This window comes from Grampus griseus (assembly GCF_964374135.1).
Source record: "Grampus griseus genome assembly, chromosome: X".
Taxonomy (NCBI): Eukaryota; Metazoa; Chordata; class Mammalia; order Artiodactyla; family Delphinidae; genus Grampus; species Grampus griseus.
Window position 1 is genome coordinate 98,835,466 of NC_138999.1, and position 18,115 is coordinate 98,853,580.

The following is an 18,115-nucleotide window of genomic DNA, read 5'->3' on the forward strand; positions in this document are numbered from 1 at the left end:
AGCTGACTTAGTAAAAAGAGAATTTGAATTTATCAAAAACTCTTAAGTTGATCCAGTTTTCCCCCAAAAGAAGTTTGGGCAATGCAAAATTGAATTTTAATGTTTTAACATAATATTTCTTAAACCTAAGGCTTGATGTAATAAAATTATTTTTGATTAGACATCCTTATTCATAAATTTGAGATGTTTGAAATCACTTCAAATGAAACTAGACACTTATGATTTTTAAATGTTATAATCAAGCCGTAGAAAGCTGAGATGCCTTGGTTGTAGGTAATTCAAGAAGAGCCTGAACTGTGACACCAACTTTCACAAGACCTCTTTCTTCCAAAATATGATGAGGCAAACAGAGTCTTTCCTGAAAAAAAAAAAACAAATGATATCTAAACATTTGCTTCTTAATAGTGTAGCAAAACCTGAAAAAGTCAGAACTGGGTTTTTAAAACATGCTTTTTATGAAACTTCAAGTTAAAAGTACACAATTCTAATTAGATTAAAATCTAATTTTAAAATGTCTGTTTCAATACATTTTTATGGTATGGAATTCTATTTTACAGGTTGTATTTTGACCTGAAGTTGATCTGATACACACAATAAGCAAATATTTTAAAGTGAGACAGTGGTGCTAAATGTTCCCTAAGCTTTCATGCTACAACAGAAAGAGCACTACATTTCCAGCCAAGGGATCTAAGGGCCATATGAAGTACTAAAGGTACTAAAATTCCCTGAGACTCTGTTTTTTCAACCTGAAAATGGAACTGTGTGAGAAACAAACAGAGCAGTCTATATACGGAACCACTTTGTAAACTGTTCAGTCCTATACAAAACTAGCCACTCTGGTTCTTTCTATCAGTTCTGAGGTTCCATGGTCTGTGATGTATACAGCACTTCAGTACTTTTTTTTTGTCTTAAGGTTACTTCCCTCCAGCTTCTAGTGATGTGTTGCTTCTTAGTTCCAATAGTCTAGAATTTAATAAATAACAACTGCCTTCTCTTCTAAGTCATCACGTGTGTCATTTGATATTCACAACTCTATGAGAAAGAGGGTTCAGAGACAACTTTGCATTAGGTTTCATTAGCCTTCACTGATCCTCTTCTAACAATCTTAATGTTTCCAACGGTTCTGTCTTCACCCTCTTCTCTTTTCAAACTATATCCTCTCCTTGGTATTCTCAAAGCCTCATCAAAACTACAAGGGTTTTAACTGAAGGTCTGCATGCATGTGCACAACAAATAAATTTGGTTGCATTTTTGAAGAAACAATGCATTCTACTGCTTCAGGTGGGACACTCGCTTATCTCAGGAAAATAAGAATGGATACATTGGGTGGCAAACAGACCATCTACAGGTCCCATCTGGTCCATAATTTGTTTTAGTTAGCTACCACAGTATTTTAAAAATCTAGAAACATTACTTTTTTTTTTTTTTTTTTTTTTGCAGTACATGGGCCTCTCACTGTTGTGGCCTCTCCCGCTGCGGAGCACAGGCTCCGGACGCGCAGGCTCAGCGGCCATGGCTCACGGGCCTAGCCACTCCGCGGCATGTGGGATCTTCCCGGACCGGGGCACGAATCCGTGTCCCCTGCATCGGCAGGCGGACTCTCAACCACTGCGTCACCAGGGAAGCCCACTTTTTTTTTTTAATTCAGTGTTTCTAGAAACATTGGAAGCCTTGGCAAGACAGGGCCCTTATGCCCAAATAGTAACAACTATATTTTCCATCCTGATAACTTTCAAATCTTTATTTCCTGCCAAGATCTCTCTATTGAGCTCCAGATACAAATGTCAACTTGATACAGCCAAATGGATATCCAACAGACATATCAAAATCAATATGTCCACAACAGAACTACTTCTTACTAAATTAACTTCTCCTCTGTATTCTATACCTCAGTGAGTAATACACTATTCAATCTCTCTCAACATAAACCTGGGAATCATAGTAGTCTCTTTCCTCCTTACTCCCGTAAGTCAATCACCAAATACTACTGATAATATCTCATTTATCAAGAGTTCTCAAAAACTATCTTCTCACTCCATTTTCACTGCAACATTTGTTGCCCTCCTAATATTTTGCTTATTTATTCAAAAAACCACTAAAATATATATTAGAAAAGAAAAACAGGTGTCACATCAATGACCTCAACTCTCATCTTAGAAACTAGAAAAAGAAAAGCAAAGTAAACCAATGGTAAGCATAAAGAAGGAAATAATGAAGATGAGAGAGGAAAACAATAAAATTAAAAAACAGAAAATAATAGCAAAAAAAAATCAATGAAACCAAACATTAGTTCATTGAGAAAATTTTTTTAAATTCATAAATCCCTCGCTAGATTAATCACAAAAAAGAGAGAAAATACAAGAATTACCAATATCAGGAATAAAAGAAGTGACACCACAAGAGAGTCTACAAATACTAAAATGATAATAAGGGGGACATTATAAACAACATTATAACAATAAGTTTGACAAACTACATGAAATGGACAAATTCTTTGAAAGATACAGTATACCAAAGCTCATACAAGAACAAACAGAAAAATAGAATAGCCCTATATCTAATAAAGAAATTGAATTGTAGTTAAATACTTTCCCACAAAGAAAACCCCTTGCCTAGATGGCTTCAAGGTTCAATAATGAATTTGACTAAATATTTAATAAAGAAATAATAGCAATTCTACCCAAAATCTTCAAGAAAAGTGAACAGCAGGGAATACTTCCTAACATGTTCCATGAGGTCAGCATTACTGGACACCAAAACCAGGCAAAACCATTAAAAGAAAGAAAACAGAAGACTAATAACCCCACTAACATAGATGCAAAAGGGCTAAACAAAATTTTAGCAAATTGAATCCAACAATATAAAAATAACAACAACAAAATCCATCATGACCAAGTAGGGTTTATCCCAGAAGTCCAGGTTTGAGTTAATATCTGAAAATCAACCAATGTAATTCACAATGCTGTGAAAGAAAAAATATGTTAACTCAGCAGATGTAGAAAAAGCACTTGACACAACAACATCCATTTGTGGTAAGAACTCTCAGAAAACTAGAATCATATTTCTCATAAGGAACCTGTATCTGGAATATATACAGAAGTTAATAATAAAAAGGAGACTAATTCAATTAACAAATGAGCACAGGATTTGAAAAGACATTTCTCCAAAGAATATATACAAATAGTCAATAGGCACACAAAAAGATGCCCAACATCATTAATCATTAAGGAAATGCTAATAATCAAAACCACAATGGGGCTTCCCTGGTAGTCCAGCAGTTAATACTCCGTGCTCCCAATGCAGGGGGCCCGGGTTCGATCCCCGGTCAGGGAACTAGATCCTGCATGCTGCAACTAAGACCCGGTGCAGCCAAATAAATAAATAAATATTTTTTTAAAAAAACCCACAATGAGACCACTTCAGACCCACTAGTATGACTAGAATCAAAAAGGTAGACAAAGGCTTCCCTGGTGGCACAGTGGTTGCGAGTCCGCCTGCCAATGCAGGGGACACGGGTTTGTGCCCTGGTCCGGGAAAATCCCACATGCCGCGGAGCGGCTGGGACCATGAGCCATGGCCGCTGAACCTGTGCGTCCAGAGCCTGTGCTCCACAACGGGAGAGACCACAACAGTGAGAGGCCCGTGTACTGCAAAAAAAAAAAAAAAAGGTAGACAATAATAATTGCTGGTGAGGATTCAGAGAAATTAGAACCCTCATACATTGCTGGTGGTAATGTAAATCAAAAAATAGCTTAGCAGTTCCTCAGAAAGGTAAACATAGAGCTACCATGTAATCCAGCATAGAGCAACCATATAAACTACCATATAACCTAGTTAACTAAGAGAATTAAAACATTTTCAAACAAAAACGTGTTCATGAATGTGCATAGCAGCATTATTCACAATAAACAATGAGTGGAAACAGCCCTAATATCCATCAACTGATGAACGGTAAACAAACTGTGGTATATACATAGAGCCCTAAAAAATGAGGTAGAGCCATATTTCAGAGAGACTCCAGTTCTAGATCACCAAAATAAAGCAAATATTACAATAAAGTAAGTCACATGAACTTTTGTTTCCTAGTGAATACAAAAGTTATGTTTACATTATACTGCACTCTATTAGTGTGCAATAACACTGTCTTAAAACAAACCTTAATTATAAAATACTTTCTTGCTAAAAAATTCTAATCATCATCTGACAATGCAGGGTTGCCACAAACCTTCAATTCATAAAAAATGCAGTAACTGTGAAGCACAATAAAGTGAAGTGCAATAAAACTGGGTATGTCTGTACTGCTTTATGCTACAACATGGATGAACCTTGAGAGTATCATGCTAAATGGAAGAAGCCAGACACAAAAGACCCCATAACATATGATGTCATTAATATGTGATGTCCAGAATAGGAAAATTCAGAGAGATAGAAGAGGAGAGGAACTGTTAACAGGTAAGAGGTTTCTTTCTGGGGTGATAAAAATATTCTACACTTAGGGAATGTGAATTGGTATAGCCACTATGGAGAACAGTATGGAGGTTCCTTAAAAAACTAAAAATAGAACTACCATATGACCCAGCAATCCTACTACTAGGCATATACCTTGAGAAAGCCATAATTCAAAAAGAGTCATGTACCAAAATGTTCATTGCAGCTCTGTTTACAATAGCCAGGAGATGGAAGCAACCTAAGTGTCCATCATCGGATGAATGGATAAAGAAGATGTGGCACATATATACAATGGAATATCACTCAGCCATAAAAAGAAACGAAATTGAGTTATTTGTAGTGAGGTGGATGGACCTAGAGTCTGTCATACAGAGTGAAGTAAGTCAGAAAGAGAAAGACAAATACCACATGCTAACACATATATATGGAATTTAAGAAAAAAAATGTCATGAAGAACCTAGGGGAAAGACAGGAATAAAGACACAGACCTACTAGAGAATGGACTTGAGGATATGGGGAGGGGGAAGGGTAAGCTGTGACAAAGTGAGAGAGTGGCATGGACATATATACACTACCAAATGTAAAATAGATCGCTAGTGGGAAGTAGCCGCATAGCACAGGGAGATCAGCTCGGTGCTTTGTGACCACCTAGAGGGGTGGGATAGGAAGGGTGGGAGGGAGGGAGACGCAAGAGGCAAGATATATGGGAACATATGTATATGTATAACTGATTTGTTTTGTTATAAAGCAGAAACTAACACACCATTGTAAAGCAATTATACTCCAATAAAGATGTTAAACAAAAAAATGAGCTTGTGAAAAAACTAGAACTCAGGCCCACCAGACCTACTGAATCACAATCTGCACTTTTACAATCTCCCCAGTGTACCAGTGTACCCATGAATAGTTGAAAGGTACATTTCTACCTCCACATGTCTTTTCTGAGAAATAAACACATTTTATCCAGTTTCATATAAATAAAACACTCAAAAATGCAAAAAATAAAAAAATATTCTACACTTAGACCGCTGCCCAACTCTGTGAATATACTAAAAATCATTGAATTATACACTTTAAATGGGTGAATTTTATGGTATGTTAATTATATCTCAATAATAATGTTTAAAAAAAAATGTGTGTAACCAATCCCAGGCCTAAAAAAAGATAACTTCAATCCATACTTTTCAACACATATAAAAATTAACTGGACCTGCACAGAAGGGGAGAGGTGGCACATCCAGACAGGGGCCTCAGGAGTGTGGAGTTCTGGAGTTTCGTACCATGTTGATGACAGGCTCTTAGTGCCCCAGCCAGGCCTCAGGGCTGTGCCTCTGAGGTGGGAGAGCCAAGTTCAGGACACTGGTCTACAAGAGACCTCCCAGCTCCACATAATATCAAACAGCAAAAATCTCCCAGAGATCTCCATCTCAACACCAAGACCCAGCTCCACTCAACGACCAGCAAGCTACAGTGCTGGACACCCTATGCCAAACAACTAGCAAGACAGGAACACAACCCCACCCATTAGCAGAGAGGCTGCCTAAAATCATAATAAGGCCACAGACACCCCAAAACACACCACCAGACATGGACCTGCCCACTAGAAAGACAAGATCCAGCCTCATCCACCAGAACAGAGGCACTAGTCTCGTCCACCAGGAAGCCTACACAACCCACTGAACCAACCTTAGCCCCTGGGGACAGACACCAAAAAAAACGGGAACTATGAACCTGCAGCCTGCAAAAAGGAGACCCCAAACACAGTAAGATAAGAAAAACGAGAAGACAGAAGAACACACAGCAGATGAAGAAGCAAGATAAAAACCCACCAGACCAAACAAATGAAGAGGAAATAGGCAGTCTACCTGAAAAAGAATTCAGAATAATGATAGTAAAGATGGTCCAAAATCTTGGAAATAGAATGGAGAAAATACAAGAAACGTTTAACAAGGACCTAGAAGAACTAAAGAGCAAACAGCAGGGATGAAAAACACAATAAATGAAATGAAAAATTCTCTAGAAGGGATCAACAGCACAATAACTGAGGCAGAAGAATGTATAAGTGACCTGGAAGATAAAACAGTGGAAATAACTACTACAGAGCAAAATAAAGAAAAAAGAATGAAAGGAATTGAGGACAGTCTCAGAGACCTCTGGGACAACATTATAGGCACCAACATTCGAATTACAGGCGTCCCAGAAGAAGAGGAGAAAAAGAAAGGAACTGAGAAAATCTTTGAAGAGATTATAGTTGAAAACTTCCTTAATATGGGAAAGGAAATAGTTAATCAAGTCGAGGAAGCACAGAGAGTCCCATTCAGGATAAATCCAAGGAGAAACACACCAAGACACATATTAATCAAACTATCAAAAATTAAATACAAAGAAAAAATATTAAAAGCAGCAACGGAAAAGCAACAAATAACACACAAGGGAATCCCCATAACGTTAACAGCTGATCTTTCAGAAGAAACTCTGCAAGCCAGAAAGGAGTGGCAGGACATATTTAAAGTGATGAAGGAGGAAAATCTAGAACCAAGATTACTCTACACAGCAAGGATCTCATTCAGATTTGATGGAGAAATTAAAAGCTTTACAGACAAGCAAAAGCTAAGAGAATTCAGCACCACCAAACCAGCTTTACAACAAATGCTAGAGGAACTTCTCTAGGCAGGAAACACAAGAGAAAGAAAAGACCTACAATAACAAACCCAAAACAATTAAGAAAATGGTAATAGGAACATACATATCAATAATTACCTTAAATGTCAATGGACTAAATGCTCCCACCAAAAGACACAGACTGGCTGAATGGATACAAAAACAAGACCCGTATATATATTGTCTACAAGAGACCCACTTCAGACCTAGGGACACATACAGATGGACAGTGAGGGTATGGAAAAGATATTCCATGCAAATGGAAATCAGAAGAAAGCTGGAGTAGCAATTCTCATATCAGACAAAATAGACTTTAAAACAAAGACTATTACAAGAGACAAAGAAGGACACTACATAATGATCAAGGGATCGATCCAAGAAGAAGATATAACAATTGTAAATATTTATACACCCAACATAGGAGCACCTCAATACATAAGGCAAATGCTAACAGACATAAAAGGGGAAATCGACACTAACACATTCATAGTAGGGGACTTTAACACCCCACTTTCACCAATGGACAGATCATCCAAAATGAAAATAAATAAGGAAACACAAGCTTTATTTGGTACATTAAACAAGATGGACTTAATTGATATTTATAGGACATTCCATCCAAAAACAAGAAAATACACACTCTTTTCAAGTGCTCATAGAACATTCTCCAGGACAGATCATATCTTGGGTCACATATCAAGCCTTGGTAAATTTAAGAAAATTGAAATCGTGTCAAGTATCTTTTCTGACCACAATGCTATGAGACTAGATATCAATTACAGGAAAAAATCTGTAAAAAATACAAACACTTGGAGGCTAAACAATACACTACTTAATAACCAAGAGATCACTGAAGAAATCAAAGAGGAACTCAAAAAACACCTAGAAACAAATGACAATGGAAACACAACCACCCAACACCTATGGGATACAGCAAAAGCAGTTGTAAGAGGGAAGTTTAGGGTAATACAATCCTACCTTAAGAAACAAGAAATATCTCAAATAAACAACCTAACCTTACACCTAAAGCAATTAGAGAAATAAGAACAAAAAACCCCAAAGTTAGCAGAAGGAAAGAAATAAAAATCAGATCAGAAATAAATGAAAAAGAAATGAAGGAAACAATACCAAAGATCAATAAAACTAAAAGCTGGTTCTTTGAGAAGACAAACAAAATTGATAAACCATTAGCCAGACTCATCAAGAAAAAAAGGAAGAAGACTCAAATCAATAGAATTAGAAATGAAAAAGGGGAAGTAAAAACTGACACTGCAGAAATACAAAGGATCATGAGAGATTACTATAAGCAACTATATGCCAATAAAATGGACAACCTGGAAGAAATGGACAAATTCTTAGAAATGCACAACCTGCCAAGACTGAACCAGGAAGAAATAGAAAATATGAACAGACCAATCACAAGCACTGAAATTGAAACTGTGATTAAAAATCTTCCAACAGGGCTTCCCTGGTGGCGCAGTGGTTGAGAGTCTGCCTGCCAATGCAGGGGACACGGGTTCGTGCCCCGGTCCAGGAAGATCCCACGTGCCGCAGGGCGGCTAGGCCCGTGAGCCATGGCCGCTGAGCCTGCGCGCCCGGAGCCTGTGCTCCGCAACGGGAGAGGCCACAACAGTGAGAGGCCCGTATACCGCAAAAAAAAAAAAAAAAAAAAAAATCTTCCAACAAACAAAAGCCCAGGACCAGATGGCTTCACAGGCGAATTCTATCAAACATTTAGAGAAGAGCTAACACCTATCCTTCTCAAACTCTTCCAAAATATAGCAGAGGGAGGAACACTCCCAAACTCATTCTATGAGGCCACCATCACCCTGATACCAAAACCAGACAAAGATGTCACAAAGGAAGAAAACTACAGGCCAATATCACTGATGAACATAGATGCAAAAATCCTCCACAAAATACTAGCAAACTGAATGCAACAGCACATTAAAAGGATCATACACCATGATCAAGTGGGGTTTATTCCTGGAATGCAAAGATTCTTCAATATACGCAAATCAATCAATGTGATACACCATATTAACAAATTGAAGGAGAAAAACTATGTGATCATCTCAATAGATGCAGAGAAAGCTTTCGACAAAATTCAACACCCATTTATGATAAAAACCCTGCAGAAAGTAGGCATAGAGGGAACTTTCCTCAACATAATAAAGGTCATATATGACAAACCCACAGCCAACATCACCCTCAATGGTGAAAAACTGAAACTATTTCTACAATTACTTTAAAAGCAGCTTAAAATCATTCATTAGATAGCTGTTACAGTTGAAGCTGGGACTCAGTAGAAGGTACCAAGGGAAGGTATTCATTTTCATGTTCAGAAAGCATTACTCATTCCTACTGTGAAGAAGAATCCAGTTTGCATGCAATAAATTAATAATTAAATGATCATTTTGTTAGAAAAATAATTACCTGTGAGACACCCAGCTTTTTACAAGCATCAAGAAAATTTTCTACATTTCTTCGACATTTTGCCATGCTAAGTTTAGGCTGTAAAGTAAGATAAAAAGGTATATTTTCAGGTATATTTATACAAAATTAATAAAAACTGAAAATTAAATTTATTGAAGTATATTATTTAAAGATTGTTTCAAGAAGCTCTATCTTCCTTTAGAGAACTAACAAATTGCAGACAAAACTTACCACTGCTGGTGATGGCACATGAATACTAGCTACAGAGCGTGGCCTTATGTGATTGGCTAAATGGCAAAGAACAACCCCATCCATCAGTGCAGCTCCAATGTCATCAGGCAAAATTACTTTTAACCTGGATTCGAGATTCTACAAAAGAAACGGGTATAAATCACAGATATTCTATCTAAACATATATGTTATATATTTATACAACTAACCATTATGTAATCTAAAATTTTAAAGAGTACTGAAAATAAAATATAACTTGTTAATTTTCCACATTAAACCCATTTCTATAAAGGAGACCTGAAAGGTCAATATGACTTACATTGCGAAGTTGTCGTATTTGCTCTCGTTCTTCCCGTAGATGTTCCATCTTTCTTCTCATTGTAAAACCTGGATCTGCTGCCCCATATTCCTGACGAGATGAGCGGCTAAAAGCTATAAAACAGAAATTTCCTAGCTTATTACAAAGCTAACAGGAAGGATCAACCATCGGTGGGGAAAGAGACATGATAAAAAGAACCAGAACAAAATGACATAAAACACTATTATTATTAATAAATTCTAAATATTTTTTACAGAATATAACTGAAATCTGCTTATTTGCATAATTGAAAGTAACAGGGAAGACAAGTGTAACAATTTCTACCACCTATACATGTTCTTACTTAAACATATTATTAGAAACTTATGATCCAGGTTAAGAATTATTACTGAACACAAATCAGCCTTTATTATCTTTAAAGAAAAAGGAAATTATTCTTGAAGGTCAATACAGTTATTCACGAATAAAAACTATAATTCAATACCTTGCCAAGTAACATGGATCCATTTTCTTTTGGGCTTGCCAAATGCGAAAAGATCCCTTTTTAAAACCACAATATAATGGAGTGCTATAATTTCAAACAGTGTTTGGTCTGCTGGCAGAGTGGTCATTCTAATAGCAGTCACAGTAGAGTAGAAATAAGACTGCAGTATATCTAAGGCAAAAAGCTGAGGTTTCAGGAGCTTGAAAGTAAAGAGGAAGAAAGAAATGGGGAATGGGAATTGGAAAGACAAATAAGGTTAAGAGAAAATTACTTTTAGGAGAGGGGAAAGAATCTATGTGTACTTAAAACTATGGAATCAATCCCATTTAAGCTGAGAAACTCGTTTCATATATAGCCAATAAATTTTATTCACAGAATATATATTTACCTGATCTAGGCTTCAAGCCAAAGGGACCATGTGAAAAAGCATCAGTTCTATCATAATCCTAAAAACAAAAAACAAATAAAACCTCTTTTCTTTCAAAATAATCAAGGTAGTTATTCATATCCATTCCAATTTTGAGAAGTATTTTTTTCCATGATTAGTGTAGTAGAGAAAGGTAAACTGCATTTCAATTCAAATTGATATATTTCACTTCTAAAAGGTCTATAAATATTTGCTAATTGACTTCTCCCTCATAGTATAAGGAAAATGAAAATTATTGAAGCATATAAAATAGGTATTTTTTGAATGAAGAACCAGATTAAAGTCTCCCCCAAAATGAAAAAAAGCTTCAATGAAAAGATAAGTGAAATTAGTAAAACTTACTCAGTACCTACTTTGGACTTGACCCTTAGTGGATAATCTGAGGCAAATATACACATTCATACTAATAGGGGCTGCAGAGTGATACATAATAAAGTATTATTTCTTCTATCTGAATGCACATTGTTTCAAAGTGCTTTCACACAGTAGTGTGCTTTGGAAAGAACTGTGGTATATTTTAAAAATCTGAACTTAGAGTCAGAAAGTTTAGGCTAAGCCTTGAGCAAAACATTTAATTTCTCTGTAACTGTTCCTTCATCTTTAAAATGGGATGTTGTAAAGATTAAGTGAGATAACTAAAAGAAAACACTTTGTAAATTATAAGATGGAAAGATAATGTAATTTTAGCAGCATCTTATTTAATCTGTACAACAACTGAAGTAGCCAGAGTTTGGGCTTCAGTCACTTCTCTACCATTTATCGACTGGAGTCTTTAAGAAAAGTTATCAGTCTCTGCAGCTATAAAATGATGAGTATACTACCCAGCTCATGGGACTGCTCTTAGGTTTAAATGTATAGGCAAGCACTTTGTTAATAGTAAAGCACTATACTATAGTACAATTATACTAATTGTTTTTATCATTTTCCTTTCACAGATGAAACTAAAACAATCAGAATTCTGTTGACTCTCTTAATTTTCTGATTAACATATGATAAGCAATTCAAGTTGAAAGTCAGTTGAGCTACTAAAATACATGCTCACCACCCTATCCCTCTACAAGCCTCAGTTTGTCTTGATTACTTCGGTTAAAGTGTTATGAATTTCCAGACAAAATTTTCACTTATCCAAATGTAAGGAAAAATGTATTATAAAAGCAATATAATTTATTTGAGAAAACTGGCACTGATACTCTCCCCATGAGCACAGATCATAAAATCATAAAGTACCTAGTTAAATAAGGCAGCACTTACATTTGTTATAACTGAAAGTAAAAAAAGGATTTACAAAAGCATGTGACAAAGACTAATTTTAGGATATCCTAATTTAAATTATTTTCTAAAAGAATGCAAACCATTTTCCTGCCATATAAATAATTTAGAAACATATTTATAAAATTAATGTCCACGTCCATTTAACAGTTTTATAATGCAACTCACCCAAAACAATAGACAAAGAATCCTGGCTTTTTAAAAAATTAACATCACCTATATAAGATGAAATACTGGCTAATTAACCAAAGTTATATGGTGAATTTGGATCATCCAAACGTTTAGACAAAGTTCTGAATTCACCAAATGAACACATAATCATCTATTTACTAATGCCAATACACTTTTAGAATACTAAAGTAATCTGAAGTAGAAGAGATACTGTTTAGAATTTTTTAAATTTATCTCTTATTGTGAAGCAATAGGTTTAACTAAATTAGAAGAGTTAATCATTCAAACCACCAAAGTATTTGATTGAGATCTCAGAAACTCTAACTTTCATCTACCCCTTCTCCCCATGCTCCTCCTTAGGTCTAAGATGCTAGGAAAGGTGTACCCTCCTGTCGATAGGAACAACCCACTACAGGGATGTTTCTCGTGGAAAAAGGAAGTTTTTCTTGCATTGCTTTCAGACCTAACTGGTTATGAGAAAAACCAAAGGCCATTGCACAATGCTGAAGTACTTTTTTCAAATTTAAAATCTGAAAGCTGTTCTTATCATTGATTTCAAAATATGGATGAATTATAAAACATAAAAAAATGTATAAAGTGAATTATTTTCTGTAATCTATAGGCATTTTTCAATAACTAATTTAAGTGATATTGATTATGAATATTTGTTCAAAAATATAGTGTTCTTAGAATTTTTTATAGGCTAGGTTTGTATAAATTAACCTACTATGGATTTTTAAATATGGGTGAATAAATTACACTTAAAAAAAAGAAAGATGAGGTTAGAGAGAAGAGACAAAGAAACCTATGTAAACACATTTAAAAACAGAACTTGTACCTCAGATGATACTGGAGATTGTGGTGACATATTAGCATTATCACTGTCTTGCTAAAATATAAAAACAAGAAGATGAAAGATGAAATTAAAATATGAATGATGATTTAGACATATAAAAGGAAAACTGAAAATTTTTTGATTAACTACTAAAGGAAGAATCTGGAAAATGCCATCTACCACCTTGCCAAAGTGTGGTCTGTGGACCAGTAGCATCAGCATCCTCTGGGAGCTTGTTAGAAATGCAGAATCTCAGGCCCCACCCAAGACCTACTGAATCAGAATCTGTATTTCAGGTGATTCATAAGCCTTTAAAGTTTTAGAAGTAGTATCTACTTACATCAAATATTTTCTTATAAATATATTTCCTTTAAATATCACAAATGAAAAACCTTTCTATATTTCTTAGAAAAGAGCCATGTGTTAAGATTAATTCCTGATGGGAAATGGCAACAATATGTTACAATCTGAGACAGGTACATGGAAGCATGCAAAAATTCCATCACGCCAAATAATAACATTTACCTGGAAAATTATGTGTATCTAACATAGGCTTAGAAATAATGACAAAGAATTAATTGAATTGCATAAAATACTACTAAATGGTCCATGTTTTTTCAATGATTACTACTAAACAAATACAAAATTCTTAACATTTAATCTTGAATATGCATACCACAGACGACATGTATTCATCATCAACAAATGATTACTATCTACTATATGTCAGACACTGGTGCTAGACACTGGGAACACTGAAATTTGGTAAAATATCATCCACTCAAGGATCTCTCAGTCTAGGGGGAAAACAGATTCATTTACATGGGTAGTACAACCTTCTCAGTATAAGGATAGAGCTATGCATGATATATTATGAGGCACAGATAAGGGGCACTTGGGGAAACAGTGGGGGTGGTGGATAAAATCAAGTTTCCTGAGAAACTAAAAAACTGAGTAGATGTTTAACAATATTCCAAGATGAGAGGACAACAAGGACAAAGGCACAGAAGTAATAACAGCCAGGACATGGAAGCAACCTAAATGTCCATTGACAGATGAATGGATAAAGAAGATGTGGCACATATATACAATGGAATATTACTCAGCCATAAAAAGAAATGAAATTGAGTTATCTGTACTGAGGTGGATGGACCTAGAGTCTGTCATACAGAGTGAATAAGTCAGAAAGAGAAAGACAAATACCATATGCTAACACATATATATGGAATATAAGAAAAAAAATGTCATGAGGAACACTCTTGCACTGTTGGTGGGAATGTATATTGATACAGCCACTGTGGAGAACAGTATGGAGGGTCCTTAAAAAACTACACATAGAACTACCATATGACCCAGCAATCCCACTACTGGGCATATACCCTGAGAAAACCATAATTCAAAAATCATATGTACCCCAATGTTCATTGCAGCACTATTTACAATAGCCCAGAGATGGAAACAACCTAAGTGTCCATCATCGGATGAATGGATAAAGAAGATGTGACACATATACACAATGGAATATTACTCAGCCATAAAAAGAAACGAAATTGAGATATTTGTAGTGAGGTGGATGGACCTAGAATCTGTCATACAGAGTGAAGTAAGTCAGAAAGAGAAAAACAAATGCCGTATGTTAACACATATATATGGAATAAAAAAAAATGTTTCTTTAGAACCTAGAGGCAGGACAGGAATAAAGATGCAGACGTAGAGAATGGACTTGAGGACATAGGGAAGGGGAAGGGGAGGTTGGGATGAAGTGAGAGAGTAGCACTGACATATATACACTACCAAATGTAAAATGGATAGCTAGTGAGAAACTGCTGTATAGCACAGGGAGATCAGCTTGGTGCTTTGTGCCCACCTAGAGGGGTGGGATAGGGAGGGTGGGAGGGAGGCTCAAGAGGGAGGGGATATGGGGATATATGTATATGTATAGCTGATTCACTTTGTTGTACAGCAGAAATTAACACAACATTGTAAAGCAATTATACTCCAATAAAAATGTTTTTAAAAAAGCAATAAATGTAAGGATGAGTGCAGAAAACCTTGTAATTCCACATTTTTGGACAGTATGGTGAAAGGAAGGCAAATTGTGAGTTGAGGCTGATGTGGTAAGCAGGAGCTTAATGAAGAAGGACCTTGAATTTACCTTCTAAGTGATGAGGAGACAGTGAAGGTTTCTAAGCAAGGGAATGGCCTGATCATATTTGTGTTCTTTGAAACAGTCATTTGCAGCAGAGAGGTGAATGGACTGGAGAGAGGGAGAAGATCAAGGATGCTATTGCAGTAATACAGGCAAGAAATGAGGAGGGCCTGTGCCAGAGCAGAAATGCAGGTGGGGAATGTATTCAGAATATTTCTGTATCAAAAAAAAAAAGGTTTTGGTAACTGATTAGATATTGAAGCAGGCAGGACCAAAGTGGATATAATATATAAAGGGACAGGGAAAATACCCAAGCTGAACTTCTAGCTCAGGTACAACAAACGTTTTTTTGGTGATTCCATTTCCTAAAATTAAAGGAGTTTTCAGAAACCCTGCCAAGTATCCAACATCAAATGAATTACCAATCCTTCCAAACAAAAATACACAAAGCTTAAGTATTCATGGTGATGAGACTGTATCATTTCAAAAATGCCAGGCTGCTGTACAGCTTAAAATGATGAGGTAGAAAAATTTATAGTAATGCACAAACTGTAGAAATCTAATTTTAAGTGTTGAAATAGTATACAGAGCTGTGAAAAGAGATTAACAAATTCCAAAGGAAAAATCTCAATTGACCACCAGGTTGATTTAAGAAGATAAAATATAGGAAAATGTAAAATTTTTAAATTAATTAGTTTCAAGATGAATGTTAATAAAATTCTAAAGCTGAACTACAAAGGACAGATGGAAATTACATGATTAAATTAATAATTGTCTAACGATGCTCAGTTTTTATTATTGGAAAAAACTTGTGCATTAAATCAATAACAAACTGAAAGATGAATTATATTTTACTCTGATTGAGCCAACTACATGTGAAAGTAAATATTTTAAACAATTGCTAATATTACCCTGTTTTCTCACCTCATCGTTTTCATTGCCACTTGAACTCTTCCTTGATGATTTATACTGAAAAATATTTAAATCACATTATTTTATTTTTCCTTGAACAAATAAATTCTCTAAGTAGTAAATTATATATGAGGTTTATTCACATTTTGGTACTTTTATTAAATTATCTAAATTATATATAAAATGTAAATTATATGTAAAGATAAATAAACTGTTTAATTACATAACCAGTTTAAACAGTCCTACTACTTACTAATAGCTAACACAAAACAGTACTTCCTATGTGCAAGGCATTGTTCTAAGTACATACGTCAAGTAACATTTCCTTCCTAAACCAATCCATTTCCCATTCATTCAGGTTTGCTATCTGAGTGCTGTCTTAAATCCTCCTTTTTCTTAATCCACTATTTACAAAACATCAAGAAGTCAATTCTTTCTGTAATCTCTCTCAGACTTACTTCTTCTGAATTCTCTCAAATATTATTCTATTCTAGGCTCCACTATCTCACGCCTAGCCTGTAATCTCACCAGTCAAAAATGTCATCCATTTTTAAGAAACCTACTGATTTTAGGTTAAAAAAATACTATATTAAGTGTATATATTGACTATACAATAACAGTAACAGTGATAATAACACTTATACCAGTGCTTACTATACACCGCGCACTGATTGAAGTGTGTTACATGTATGAACCCATTTAATATTCTTAACCCTGAGGTAAATAGTATTGGGTTGGCCAAAAGGTTCATTCAGTTTTTTCTGTAAGATGGTTCTAGCAGCACTTAGTTGTCTTTAACTTCATTCAAAACAATTTTGTTAGATTGTATGTGACAGCTGTCATATCAGCTTGCATTTTAAAAAAGACTTATCAAAATTGGTAAATTTTTGTATAGCCATTTTAATATTAAAGATGGAACAGGGCTTCCCTGGTGGCACAGTGGTTGAGAGTCCGCCTGCCAATGCAGGGGACACGGGTTCGTGCCCCGGTCCGGGAAGATTCCACATGCCATGGAGCGGCTGGGCCCGTGAGCCATGGCCGCTGAGCCTGTGCGTCCGGAGCCTGTGCTCCGCAACGGGAGAGGCCACAACAGTGAGAGGCCCATATACCGCAAAAAAAAAAAAAAAAAAAAAAGATGGAACAAAAGAGCAACATTTTCAGCATATTATGCTTTGTTATTTCAAGAAAGGTAAAAACGCAACCAAAATGCATAAAAAGGTTTGTGCAGTGTATGGACAAGGTGCTGTGACTGATCGAACGTGTCAAAAGTGGTTTGCGAAGTTTTGTGCTGGAGATTTCTTGCTGGACTATGCTCCACAGTCGGGTAGGCCAATTGGAGTTGATAGCGATCAAATTGAGACATTAACCGAGAACACTCAACGTTATACCACGCAGGAGATAGCTGACATACTCAAAATATCCAAATCAAGTGTTGAAAATCATTTGCACCAACTTGGTTATGTTAATCGCTTTGATGTTTGGGTTCCACGTAAGTTAAGTGAAAAAAACCTTCTTGACCGTATTTCTGCATGCGATTCTCTACTTAAACGTAACGAAAACGTTTTGTTTTTAAAACAAATTGTGACAGGAGATAAAAAGTGGATACTGTATAATAATGTGGAATGGAAGAGATCGTGGGGCAAGCAAAATGAAACACCACCAACCATGCCAAAGGCTGGTCTTCAACCAAAGAAGGTGATGTTGTGTATATGGTGGGATTGGAAGGGAGTCCTCTATTATGAGCTCCTTCCGGAAAACCAAACGATTAATTC

General features: G+C 35.7%; 1 protein-coding gene across 6 annotated transcripts in view; it reads right to left on the bottom strand.

Moving 5' to 3' along the window:
- Positions 1–238: 238 nt before the first annotated feature.
- LRCH2 (leucine rich repeats and calponin homology domain containing 2) overlaps positions 239–18,115 on the bottom strand; it is a gene marked incomplete at both ends in the record, with an annotated part of 91,726 nt that continues 73,849 nt past the window's right edge. For 3 of the 6 annotated variants that reach the window (XM_082681530.1, XM_082681533.1, XM_082681531.1), the window contains 7 exons: positions 239–358; positions 9,547–9,624; positions 9,778–9,915; positions 10,097–10,209; positions 10,969–11,026; positions 13,286–13,336; positions 16,356–16,400. In XM_082681530.1, coding sequence (XP_082537656.1) covers positions 239–358; positions 9,547–9,624; positions 9,778–9,915; positions 10,097–10,209; positions 10,969–11,026; positions 13,286–13,336; positions 16,356–16,400 — 603 coding nt within the window. The remainder of the gene's footprint in view (positions 359–9,546; positions 9,625–9,777; positions 9,916–10,096; positions 10,210–10,968; positions 11,027–13,285; positions 13,337–16,355; positions 16,401–18,115) is intronic. The other 3 variants (XM_082681535.1, XM_082681534.1, XM_082681532.1) reach the window with 1 other exon arrangement.